The following is a 13,986-nucleotide window of genomic DNA, read 5'->3' on the forward strand; positions in this document are numbered from 1 at the left end:
TCACGACCAAATTTACACTGTCGGCATGTCTATAGCTGGTATCCGGCATGTAGATAGTTGGGGTGACTTCGGCAGGTCTATAGCTGGTATCCGGCATGTAGATAGCTGTGGTGCCACTTCTCCAATCTCGATTTATGCGATTGGTGTTTCTGAACATTGGGTTAACAATAGTTTTTATGTGATATATGGTCAATTGTGATGTTACTGTATCCCAGAGATTTTGGTGCAATTTGGATAGCTTGGGATGTCTTTGATTTCGTTTTTAGCTTCAAAAATTTTAAATGTGTTAAACGATCAGGAAACAAATCACCTAATTGTTTTTAGTATGTTATTTGTTTTACCACCTGGTTGTATCGACAATTGGAGGTTTCTCCCGACCGTATTATATTCAAGTTAATGAAATCTTTTTGCATTTGTAAAAAAAACACATGAGTCATTTGTACAAGCTAGTGATGATAAATCCCTTTATATATTTTTGACAACTTAGGCTTATAAATTCCTTTATATTAAATATAACTAGTTTTTTTAATTATTCTATATATTGAATCTTGGTATAATATATAAAATAACAAACCAAATATCTAATATAATTATCAAGACTATACAACAAACTAAATTGATATAAAACAAAATTGGTGTTAACATTTAAATTCAAACTTATATTCAAAAACATATCAAATCTACGTAGTTTTTAAGATATATACATATCATAGATAATTATGGTTTTAAGATCCTTAACACACATCCTTAACCCAAAGTTTGAAATAGATGGTAATACATCTAATTTCAAATTAAACCATTTCTTTAACTATATATATAACATTAAAATTTGGACCAAATTTTTTTTTTCGGATTGATTTCAAACATAAAAATAATATTCAAAAGGTGAGAAGAATATAGAATTCAATATATAGGTAAAATATGATCCGATCAAATCAAAAATTAAATATATTTTGATCGGTCGGTGGGTACTTAGGCCAAATTATGGCTTATTTATATAATCAATTATCCTTTTTAACTAAGATCATTATTTTTTTTATATATTTTATATTTTTAAACCAAAATACATTAATATTATTTTAAAGTACTCTAATGGTCTCATTTTAAAAGTAGTCCTTTAAATCAAGACCATACTATATATTATTATATGTGATACTATTAAAGTCGAAATATGAAAAATTTAGTTGATCGGTCGGGCAGTCGAGTTTTTGAGCCGGTTCCACGGACCTCCTTGATTTAAAACGTGGTAGTATAAAATAATTTTTATTATCTATTATATCAAAACATTAAATATTAGGTTAGTATGATGGGTCGGTATTTGGGTTTACGCGTCTCTTTAACTTATAATATGTTCTATACTATATTATTAACTATTAATAACGAAATATTAAAAGATTGATCGGTTGGTTTATATCTGGGTTCATAGGTATCCTTAAGTTATAACCAGTATTGTAAAAAAAACGGGAATCAAACTTAATCTGTGAAATTGTAGAACAACGATCAATCAAAGATTGAATAGACTGATCGGGGATTAATCATATAATTAATTGAATAATTAGATATTTAATCAGTTCGGCGAATTATGGAACATGGGTTAATCAGTGATTAATTGTGATTAATCATCGACTTTTAGAACAAAGATTGTAACATGTAAAAAAAATATTTTAACATTCTCATTAAACTATATATGTTCGACCTAATTTTTAATTAGCTATTTGATACACTTAACTATTAAAAAAATTATTCAGTTGTTAAATAAAAAATTTAGTTAACCACATTAATATCATAATTTTATTTTCACTATAAAATTAGTTAGTTTTAAAATATATATAATAAAATAATAAATATTATAACAGCCCGTGCGTTGCACGGGTTATAAGCTAGTTTTTTTTATACCCATGTAATTATATTCTCATTCAAATAAAACATTATGTCTCTGGTCCTTCACCCCGTCATAAAGATGTCATGCTAAATCACAATAACCTCTAAAGATGACAAAGTGTAAAGTACCACCCTTTCCTCGTTGAGAAACATGTAACCTGATTCTCCCTTTTTATGTCATTCGCTAATAACAAGGCACTTCATCATCTAACCTGATTCTCCCTTTTTATAGTTGTCCAATATTCGCCTCGGCTATTATTCAATAACCGCCTTTGTTTACGGGTTAATAATCAAATAGGTCATTAAATTGAGCTCGATATATCAAGTTGGTCACCCGAACTCAAAACTGTTCAAATCGGTCACTTAAATCAGTTACAGGTTTATTTAAATATATGTTCAAGAAGTAAAAATATAATGTACAGATGTTTACACATTATTCTTGAATGTTACCAAAACTAAGTACAAGGTTATGACTTCTAGTATTTATGATAATATATTTGGATGTTATCGTATTTTTTGAGCTTACTGTCAAAAAACCCATTAATCTTTTCACTATTTTTCTAATTAACCAATAACCTTTTTTATGAACATAACCCCAATTTAATGAACGATTATATATTAATATAATTGGAATCGATCTTAATTAATCCCTCGTTACCGCTCAACGAAGAAGTAATAGGTAGGGATGACAGGATTTGAACCTGTGACATTTTGTACCCAAAACAAACGCGCTACCAAGCTGCGCTACATCCCTACAATTGGTCTACAGTATCATTGTATAGAATTCCTTAACCAACAATCTATTCAAAATTAAGTAAATTTTAACCATGATTAATTAATTTAAAATCTCACATGGCACATCACTACTCCACTTACTTGCCACATGTAAATTATAAAAAATAACAATAAAATCAATAATTCATTAAAATGAAAATATCAAAAGAACATCTAAAATCTCTGTTGCCCTCTCATTCTCCCCCTACTCTCTTATTCTATTATTGAAACCCTGCCCAACGATTACCTTGTTGCACTCATTTTAATCGTTGCTCTTTGATTGATACGGTAAGTCCAAATTTGATTCTTCCTTTCATGTGATTTATATACTCATCTTGTAATTGGGGTTTTTGAATTTGATTAGTGTTCTTATGATTTGGGTTAATTTGGGTTTGTATTACATGGTTGTAGATATCAAGTATCGAGGAGAATTGCAAGTGTTTAAGGTTCAATTGGAGGCAATATACGATCATAGAACGAGATAAATGTCCTAATGATAAGTTTTTGGTTCAAATCTGAATAATTTGAAAGAATTTGTGGATTTTATGTTCGAATGATTGAAAGGAATTTCTAAATTTTTATGTCCGGATGATTCGGAAAATTTATTAATTTTTTCTTATTAATTTTATTTTATGAATTTATAGCATGCAATGGAATTTGTTGTACTGTAATTATGTCCGTACTCAGTTACTTTGAATGAAAAAAATTGAACAGAATTTTTTTTTGATAATATCAGGTTGTTTGTTGGTTATTTTGGCAAACTAACAAGTCAAATTAATCTTCTGTGCCACATGGACTATCTTGATTTGCCACATCGGTTGTCGTTAACCATAATTAGTCCATTAACCGCTTTGTTGCATGATTTTGAATAGATTCTTGGTTAAACTTGTTAGTAAAACACGTTGTTGGTTGATTAGCAAAATAGTGAAAAGGTTAATGGGTTTTTTGGCAGTAAGCTTTATTTTTTTTCGTAATTCGGTTTCCTTTGCCTTCGCTAAGTGTGCATTAAAGAGAATCATAATGAGTTTGTGTGAAATAAAATATATTTTACTTTTTATTTAGGAACCACTCGAGGTCATTCTAATTGCCAGTTTTTTATTTTGTAACATTTGTGTGTCATATATATTTTTTTATATCCAACAGTCACATACTCAAGAAATTTCTCGATAATTCTACATCCTTCCATACCACTCTATAAAAGAAACCAATCTTATATTCTCCACCTTCATTACATACCATCATCTCTCTTATCTTCTCTCCTTTATTTTATATTCACATTCTGGGCAAATTAATTTATAGGTCCTTGAACTATTGACGTTTTATTGTCTAGGTCCCTGAACTAAAGATTCCGTATTTTAGGTCACTTAACTTTTCTATTTTCTGATCTAAGTCCTTCCGTCAAAAAGATTCTAACGGTGTTAACTAGGGTTCTTGAGTTTCATACAGATCAAAGCCATTTTGAAGGTGTTAGTGATATCTAAACTTAAAGTTCAAGTAGTCAAATTGAAGCTTGAATCACTAGCGACACTCATATGACAACAATTTTCACAAATTAGATTTAATTTTAAAAAACCCCAAATTGGACCATAAATTTAGGGTTCTTTATCGAATTTAGTGACCTAAATTTATAAAAATTTAAATTGAACATAATTTTTGAAAATTGGTGTCATATGAGTGTCGCCAGCGACTCAAGCTTCAATTTGACTACTTGAACTTTGAATTTAGATATCACTAACACCTTCAAAATTGCTTTGATCTGTATGAAACTCAAGAACCCTAGTTAACACCGTTAGAATCTTTTTGACGGAAGGACTTAGATCAGAAAACAGAAAAGTTAAGTGACCTGAAATACGGAATCTTTAGTTCAGGGACCTAGACAATAAAACGTCAATAGTTCAGGGACCTGCAATTTAATTTTCCCTTCACATTCTATATGTCACATCTTCGCAAGTGATTAAATTGTTTGCTTGATATGATCGATATATACGTAACTTTCAACCACATATGAATTGGTAAGTAATGGTCTAAATAAGTTTTTTAAGTATTCTTATATAAACACATACCTTATGGGCATCCATTTCATTCTGATATATTAGAGTTGATTATACATAAATTCTTGAATTTCATGATCTTTAAAATTTTGAATTATATTTAAAATTGGACCAAAATCAAAATCGGATATAAACAAGAGATTCCATTCGTATTATCTATATTTTCTAGATGAATATTTTATTAAAATAAAGAGTATGTTGTTCTTCGATGCAGTAAACAATGAAGAAGATGCTCCAAGAACAATCAAGATCCATAAACACCCCTTATGGTCCGAAGGTGAAAATTTTATTGATTTCAGGGGTTCCTGTGGATGTTATGTTTGTTTTTGTTTTATCATGTAGCATGTACATATTGTAGCATTGCCCAAAAGGGGAGAAATGTACCTTTGCCCATGGCTTGGAAGAGCTGCATGATCTACCGCCCGATTGGGAAGATTGGTGCATGCTAAAAGTAAACGGGCATCGGATAATTATCCAAAAACACATGGTGGGTTGATGCTTTGCATGTAATTTTTTGCTGGAAATTACGAATGCCCATATGGGAAAAACTGCTACCTACATGAAAGTCCAAAAGAAACTGAGATGGCAAGGGCGGAACCAGTCAACCAGCCCATGGCTGGGGTGGGCCACAGTCTGGTTCATTTGTTATTCCAGCAATGCAAAAGAAACAGACCAATTCAGCCTAATCATAGTCAAGCACGACAGACCTGGAGGCCAAGACCCAGTAGTTAAATACATACTCCCTCTGTCCCATTTTATGTGACCTCATTTCCTTTTTGGGACGTCCCAAAAAGAATGAACCTATCATACTTACTATTTTTGAACACTACTTTTCACTATTACACCCACTACCTCTCTATTTTATACTCTTTTCAATTAAACAAACACTATTACACCCACTACTTTCCTCCACTATCTATTAAAATATTGATAGGTCCCACCACTTTACCCACTTTTCAACTAAACTTACTCTCTTTCACTACATTTTTCTTAATCTCCGTGAAAGTCAAACGAGGTCACTTAATATGGGACGGAGGGAGTATGTATCAAGTTTCTAAATTTATTGTACCATTACTGTAGTTCTTTGCACATGCCACGTGGTCTAAACGTGAAAATTTACAATTGAGTATCAGTTGAGACAACTGTACGTAATTATATACAATTTTTTACAAATTTATACAAATTATTTTAGTTGGCATTTTGAAATTTGTAGCATTATAAATTTAATTAAAATCCCATTCTCATTCACAATTTGCATCCCTTTTGGTCCCCCGATGGCCATGTACCCTTAACCTCCCTTGGAATGCTTTTACCATTAAGTAAATTATTGCCACTTATGTGTCATTTGTTTATAGGTCTTGTTAAAATTATTTTATTTACAAAAATTTGTAGTTGTTTCAAATATAAATATATAAACATTTGTGTATAGGTCTTGTACATATTTTATTTTATATTTTGTACGTATTTGTCTTCCGTGACCGGTCTTCTCATCAATCCAGTTTTCAAACTAAATCCCTTAGCCCTTTATCTCTGTTATACAGAGTTATTGGATTGTAAAAGTTTTTACCCTCTCTTTCACCCAGCCTGGGTGAATTCCAAATCCTCGTTCCGTCCCTGATGGCAAGGTCCCTGCCTATGAATTTATCTGCACCAATCATTAAAGCCACCGGACCAATGTTGAAGATGAGAAATGATACTAGGGAATCAGGTATGTGTTTGTTGTTTACCCTCGCGTCTGGGGAATATAACTATATAAAGGCATACATGTAAGGGAAGGCATGTAGAAGTTATATCAACAACTTTCTGATCTTCAACTAGGCAAACTAGTTTAAGACACATACTTCCTCAGCGCATGCTGCTGACGCTCTTGCTGCTTGGCTTCGTCTCCTCGATGTAAACTTCTCTCCCAGACAACTGTATTGGTGCCTCAAGAGCGGAAAATCAGTTGTGCAAATGGGTGATTTATAGGAAAAATTACAGATCTCACTAAACAAATGGGAAATCAATGTATTTTTTTTTTAATGTTTTCTGAAGTTCACATCATTTACAGCAGATGTAAACAGAAGGCTTTGTGATAACTAATATAAAAACAGATGTACAGAGAAAGTTCAGGGATACATGTGCCATAGGACACTCTGAAGGCTAAAACCTTGTATAAGAATACAAGGGTGTCTCATTGTTTTTCCAGAAGACCTATTGCGCAATCCTGGCTATTTACATATGCAGCTGGAAAGAAACCCGTTCTGTGTTGAAGCTTCTGACTGTATATATCTAAACGCTGAAAGAAACTACAGTTGCAACACCTTATTTTAATTCAGCACCGACAACTAGTATTCTATTATGTGCTGAGCGAGACGAACATTTCCGACCAAAATTTCCGACCGACCAAAGTGGTCGGAAAAAAAGCGGGCATTTCCGACCGACATACCGACCAAAGGCGATCGGTCGTAAAAAAATGGCGTCATTTACGACCGCCATTACCGACCGCACAAGATCGGTCGGTTATAAGGAGCGTGGGTCCCGCTCACCAACGTTCTTCAGCTGACATGGATGCCATGTCACTAAAACCGACCGACACATTTCCGACCGCCTAGACTAGTTTAAAATAATTGGTCAGCTTCTTACTTGTTGTCGCCTTGTGATTGGCTGAGTGGGGATGTGGTGGAGCCCAGCTTCATTTCCGACCGACGGCGGTCGGAAATGACTTGCTTCATTTCCGACCGAATTAAAATCCTGGCGGTCGGTTTTGACTTCTTAGAAAAACAATAAATTCTATTCGACTAAGTAAACTATTAAAAAAAAACTAAAAACATTGCACATCCAGAAAACCGACCACATTCAATATATTTCCGACCAAACTCATAATTTTAACACAGAAAAATGACCACATGCAACACATTTCCGACCAAACTCATAATTTTAACACAGAAAACCGACCAAATTTAAACCATTTCCGACCAGTCACTCAAGTGCAGAAAACCGACCAATAAAACCGTCATTTCCGACCGATGTAAAACGTTGGCAGTCGGTTATGACTTGTGAGAAAAATAATAAAATTTTATTCGACTAAGAAAACTATTATAAAAATTGAAAAATATTGAAACTAGCTTTTAATCAGTTAATAATTTAATAAAAATTATTCCTCGCTTAATATTTGATTTTTAAAATATTTTTATTTTCATACCAAATTATAAATACTAACTAACTAATTTCAAATTAATTATTCAAACAACAGAAAATGTAAAATCTTTGTGATATGGTCTAATTTAGGGTACTAATCATAATAACAAAAGAAAAAAATTATAAAGACGCTTTTATGTTACGAATCATGCATTGCAGTGAATGTCAGAGTTCAGGGTTTGGATTTTATTAGAAGTTATCCTAAGTTGTACACTTCGGAAATATCAATTTGTTTCTTAGGTGATCCAACCGTACGGATTGTAAATTAAGTACTCATCAATCATCATAGTTATATACCAAAAATCAAGTCAATAAGATTTTATTTGTTGAGACAATATAACGAAAATATTATGTTATTCTTAAATATAGACGTAGGGTTATTTTTTTATAAAAATAAATAAATTTGTTTTTTAGGCGATCCAACCGTACAGATCGTAAATTAAGTACTCATCGTAGTTATATACCAAAAATCAAGTCAATAGGATTTTATTTGTTGAGATATTATAACGAAATTATTATGTTATTCTTAAATATAGACCTAGGGTTGTAGTGGAGGAAGATCCACGCTTTTGATCCAGCTGAAAGTTAAACAAATATATGGTTAGCTCACTTTTTAAACTCTAGATTATATTTTGAGGTACACTTTTCAAAACTGTAAACTGCATCAGTAGTACGGCACATGAACCTTTAAATCAAGTAGATGATGATAAAAGACACCCCCCACCCAACCAGCACCATAACAACAGTTTATATTCACTGAGCCCCTATAAATTAACATATATAAAATCCCTAAATCCTTAATTAACATATTAAAAATCAAAACCAAAATCCATCTTTACAGTATGTAGAAAACACCAGATGCTGAGCACTTTCGAAAAGGAAGAAGCAAAATATAAGAATATACCATAATATAATGGGTTAGCTGACATTTTTACGGTGTGTTAAGTGTTGATAACTTATAAAGAGTGTTTGGTTCAATGACAAAATATAAGCTAAATTAAACATTGGGCATATGTATGCCAAGGACCAGTTATATACTAACATACATGTCCGTGGCTGTTGGATGAATATCCGGCGATCAAAATTATAAATAATTGAATAAAATTAGCTATATTTAATATAAGGGATTTACCATTACTTGTACAAATCGCTCATGTTATATATCTTTCCATCAGAGTTACTTACAAGAGACGTGTTAAAACATATTTTTCGACATTAATTATTAAAACAATTTATATCTTATTTACAACTTTGTTAAAAGATAAAATTCCGGCTCCCACTACACAGAACATCCCACGTACATAACAAAATAATAATTTAATTTCCGCATTTTCTGTTTCCCCATTTCTCTCGCGACAGTTTCTTTCCCCGCATCATCTCTCTTTATAACCATATCCATTTCACCACCCCTATGTAACACTCTCTCTTCCATCTAACCATCTAATGTCCCTCACCATCTTACATGGCTTCGAGTAGCTCAATTCAATTGGTAGCTTGAATAACTATCCTTTATTGGAATCCCAACTTAGACCTAGATTAAAAAATCACAAATTTGGGACCTAGCTTGGACCCGGCTAAACTTGTAACCCGATTGGTTCGATTGGATTTTAGGGTTTTGAATACATGAATTGGATTTTGGGGTTTCATAGCACATCTTCTTTTCTCGGTTTTATGTATGTTATATTCTCAGTTTCTTCAATTGCATATTATAATTTTACATTTATTATCTTAATTAATTGTCCAAGGTCATGTTTTACTGGTTTTGTTGTGGATGAGAACATGTGACTTTAGGGTCTTTTTTAAAATTTATGGAAAATTAAATTTAATTTTATCATTTTTTTTTCGTAATTCGGTTTCCTTTGCCTTCGCTAAATGTGCATTAAAGAGAATCATAATGAGTTTGAGTGAAATAAAACATATTTTAATTATTATTTAAGAAACACTCGATCGAGGTCATTCTAATTGCCAGTTTTTTATTTTGTAACATCTGTGTGTGATATATATTTTTTTATACCCGACGCTCACATACTCAAGAAAATTCTAGATAATTCTACATCCTTTCATACCAATCTATAAAAGAAACCAATCTCATATTCTTCGCCTTCATTCCATACCATCATCTCTCTATTTATCTTCTTCTCTCTTTCTTTTATGCTCACATTCCATATATGTCTAATTTTTGCAAGTGATTAAATTATTTGCCTGATATGATCGATATATATGTAACTTTTAACCACATATGAATTGGTAAGTAATGGCCTAAATATGTTTCTTAAGCATTCTTATATACACACATACACCATGGATATCTATTTCATATTGATTTGATTAGAAGTGATTATACATAAATTTTTGAATTTCATCATCTTCAAATTTTGAATTTATTTCAAATTGTACCAAAATCAAAATTAGAATAGAACATAGATTTTGTTGGTATTATCTTTATTTTATAGATGAATTTTTTTTTATTCAAAATGGAGTATATGTTGTTCTTCGATGCAGTAAACAATGAAGAAGATGCTCCAAGAAAATTTCATCCTAGAATTACCCTGGAGTGCTGATCACGCGATTCAGCAGTTGGGAAGAACTCACCGTTCAAATCAAGCTTCTGCACCAGAGTATAGATAGAAAATATATCTCTTTTGTGGACATTCTTGTAGTTAGAGTAATTAATGACGTTTCATGTGCTTTCACCAGAGGGTGACTACATAAAACTACATACATGTCTCCTTAATTGTTCCATTCTTACCACTAGAACATATAATTGCGACTATGACTCAAACTTAAAATATTGCAGATGACTACGAGCCCGGTGCACATTCTACTTCAGGAAAGCTGGAGTGATTCCGTTGCATCCCACATTGTGTTTGCCTCCACTGAAATTGGCAGTATAGATGTGATACTAGGTGGCAGCAGTCTCAATTCCCTAGCTATTCTTCCTTACGGTTTCACAGTACTTCCTCATGGATCTTCATTGTTCACACAATTAAGGCTCCAGTGGCACTCTGTTGACCGCGTCGTTCTGGGCACTGACCAAGGAAATTCCTGTGGACGCCGTAAATTGTGAAGATGTCTCCACAGCAGTAGGATATCTCAGATGCAGTTGTCAAAATATTAAGAATGCATTTGGTGTAGTTGATGCTAATACCTCAACTTAAACTAGTGCCAGAAGAGAGTATTTGTGATGCCAGAAGAAAGTTTCATCAGAAACTTGCAAGTCTCATGTATGAGAAAATATTATCTGTATTCCAGAGGAACTTATAAGTACTTTTGAATATTCTGTCAAGATATATTTGATAAATTACTTTTATTTTCCACTGATATTCAGCATCACACACTTCATTTCCAACCTGTATATCAAGTTTGTGTTATATTTGATAAGTTATATTTGATAAATTACTTGACTTGATACAAAGATTAGTTGGTGATGGTACAGAAATTTCACTTCATTTCGCAGACAATGAAGTATGCTCCAAGAAAGATCAATACCCTCCTCCACATGGCTCTTCTAGTTTAAGTTATGCAATATTTGCCCATGGTATATCTTCTTTTTTGGGCCTTGAAATATATATATACAATGTTTTTGACACTAGTAAAATGGGAGCATATAAATTTAAATTAATTTTAAATCCCAATCAAGTACATAAATTAATATTTATGTCTCTTGTACTAGCAAATTTAAAATACTGAAAATTTTGATCATGCCAGTATTTGATATGAACAAGACCTCTTATGAATGAAAACAACAAGGCTTCTGATTAATGGTGGCTGGCGTGGTGATGGAAGGCAAGTTTAAGTTTGTGAACCAAGAATATCAATTTAAAATAAAATTAACAACCGAGTTTTTGCTGAGGAGGTTGCACGTAGAAGTTCCAAAACTACTAGCTTGTTCTTGAATACAGAGTGTTTGATGTGCTGATTAGTAGAAGATATCGAGAAGGGATTCTTTATGTAAATGTGTGTATGTTAATGATCAAATGATTCGCGGCTGATTATTTATAAATAAGTTTGAAACGAGCACCATATGTTGATTATTATCCTCTTTGTTGCAAATTGGTTTGAAGTTCTTATATTTCAATTCAAGGATAAATATACATTAATATTATGTAGTACATATCCTAGATTTATAATTATATTGTATTAACAAAGCCCAACCAATTTGTGATACTCATAATCTTTTTGGTTTCTTAACTCTTGTTTTAATAAAATAAGTCTTCGGAGTTTGCATATTCTAGAAAAAGATGTTTCATTGTTTCCCTTTTGTTTCATTGATGGTCCTTCTTACTATGACACTATCTTCAAGTTAAGGAGCTACACAGTTGTTTGCCGAAAGTCAAGAAACTGGAGGTGAAGGCATGGCTGAGAACGGACCTTGCAACTAAGGTACTCTATGTTATGCAGGGAAATGAGCATAATTTGGTTGTATCCATATTTTCATTTGCACAAAGAGAACCAGAGAAGAAAAATGTTGTATAAGAACCCCTATTCGAATTTTAGAAAGTTGAATTCTTATGTGATTCTTGCCCTGGCTGGTTTGTGCATATTGTGTTCTGTTATACCATATTCGAGACATTGTGAAATATTTCAGACATGTCACTACATTACATTATATAACTACATTACATTATATTTCTTCATATATGTATACTGTATACTATTGTACAATTTATATACAAAGAAAGACCAAGATTAGCTCAGTGAATTTGAGTCATACTATAACAAATATATACTAGCTGCCCTCTGTCTTTCCAAATTGTGAGAATAAACTCAAATTCTTGCTATTGCTTTCGCTGCCTGAGGGTATTAATCAATTCTTTCCTCACTGTCAACACATATGAGAACATCAAGTCGACAGCGCCTTCAATCCCTGTTTGTGCCTTCTCAATCGCCTCTAGTCTTCCCTGCAATTCTTTGGAGAAGTCAGCACCTTTACCATTAGCTAAAACATGGCCTTTCACTGCATCATTGACTGCTTTCATTTCCTTCACAATTTCTTTGTTCTGGACTATCTTCTGGTTAACAATCGAGTCAAGAGCAATTAGCGAAGACAAAACGTATTTTTCAGCTGATTTCTTCATCTTCAAGTATGGCTCAGCATCACTGCATAACCCTGATGCCACTACACTGCATACCCATGATCCAATATTCTTTAAAACCAATAATGCTTCATGAAGAACCAACTCTTTTCCGTGAACACCCTTTCTTTTGCTCTCTCCGGCCACATTAATAGCTTTCAGATCATTACCAAAATTTTTGTAAATAATCTTAGTTAGTGGCCTAAATTCAACCAAAGTATTCTCATTTACGCTTAAGGCATGAGATAGCAAAACACGGGCTTGACTTAGTTGAGACAAAACAGAGCTTATTGAATTTAACGAATCCAACAAGGTCAAGCTGTAACCAAGATACTCCTCCATGCTCGAAACCTCCCATTGAGTCATGGGATAATCTATCTCAACCACCAACTTTGCAAAAGCTCTGTTAATAACCGGTAAAACCTCAAAACATTCTTGGAGCCATTTGATGGATAAGAATTCCGGTCCAGGGTCTGAATCCAACATGAGCTTTGCCAAGGAATTCGATACCTCTGAGCGGAAAGCTTGCAAGGAAACCAAGAAAGCCTCGGACGGATGGTGGCTGTGGTGGTGATGGAAGGCCAGTTTGTGAACCAGGAATACCATTTCAAAATAAGATGAACAAGTGAGTTTCTGCTGGCGAGGTTGTGTAAAAGTTTAAAAACTTGTAGGCTGTTATAAGAAGGAATGCTTTATGCAAGTTTGTGTGTGGTATTGAATGACTTGGTGCTGGTTGTTTATGTAGGTGTTTGAAAACCAGCAGACCGTTTGTTTAAGCAACTGCAGGGTGGAGGGTTAGTCAAATGTTCTTATCCTGGTTTCAGCAAATTGTTTAGAAGCTGTGTCATTACACACGCATTTGGAGACCAAGTGGATCTACTAGGCTACTAGCTGGTGCTTGCTGCTAAAGTTATGGATTAATAAAATGAATCCGGGGGAAGGATAAAGGAAACTGTAATAGTGACATGTGATTTTAATAAGTTTGGACAAAATCCTTTGAATATTTAAATTACTATAATACTATG

The 13,986-nt window shown here is 33.0% G+C and overlaps 1 protein-coding gene and 1 non-coding gene across 2 annotated transcripts; both read right to left on the reverse strand.

Moving 5' to 3' along the window:
- Nucleotides 1–2,561: 2,561 nt before the first annotated feature.
- TRNAP-UGG (transfer RNA proline (anticodon UGG)) lies at nt 2,562–2,635 on the reverse strand. Its single transcript has one exon. It is a non-coding gene; the product is annotated as a tRNA-Pro (tRNA).
- A 10,029-nt stretch (nt 2,636–12,664) lies between these two features.
- Nucleotides 12,665–13,567, reverse strand: LOC108225983 (protein BPS1, chloroplastic-like). The gene has a single exon (XM_017400936.1). The coding sequence runs from the start codon at nt 13,565–13,567 to the stop codon at nt 12,665–12,667; it is 903 nt and encodes a 300-aa protein (XP_017256425.1).
- Between the last annotated feature and the right edge of the window lie 419 nt (nt 13,568–13,986).

The sequence above is a fragment of the Daucus carota genome, chromosome 6 (assembly GCF_001625215.2).
Source record: "Daucus carota subsp. sativus chromosome 6, DH1 v3.0, whole genome shotgun sequence".
Classification (NCBI taxonomy): Eukaryota; Viridiplantae; Streptophyta; class Magnoliopsida; order Apiales; family Apiaceae; genus Daucus; species Daucus carota.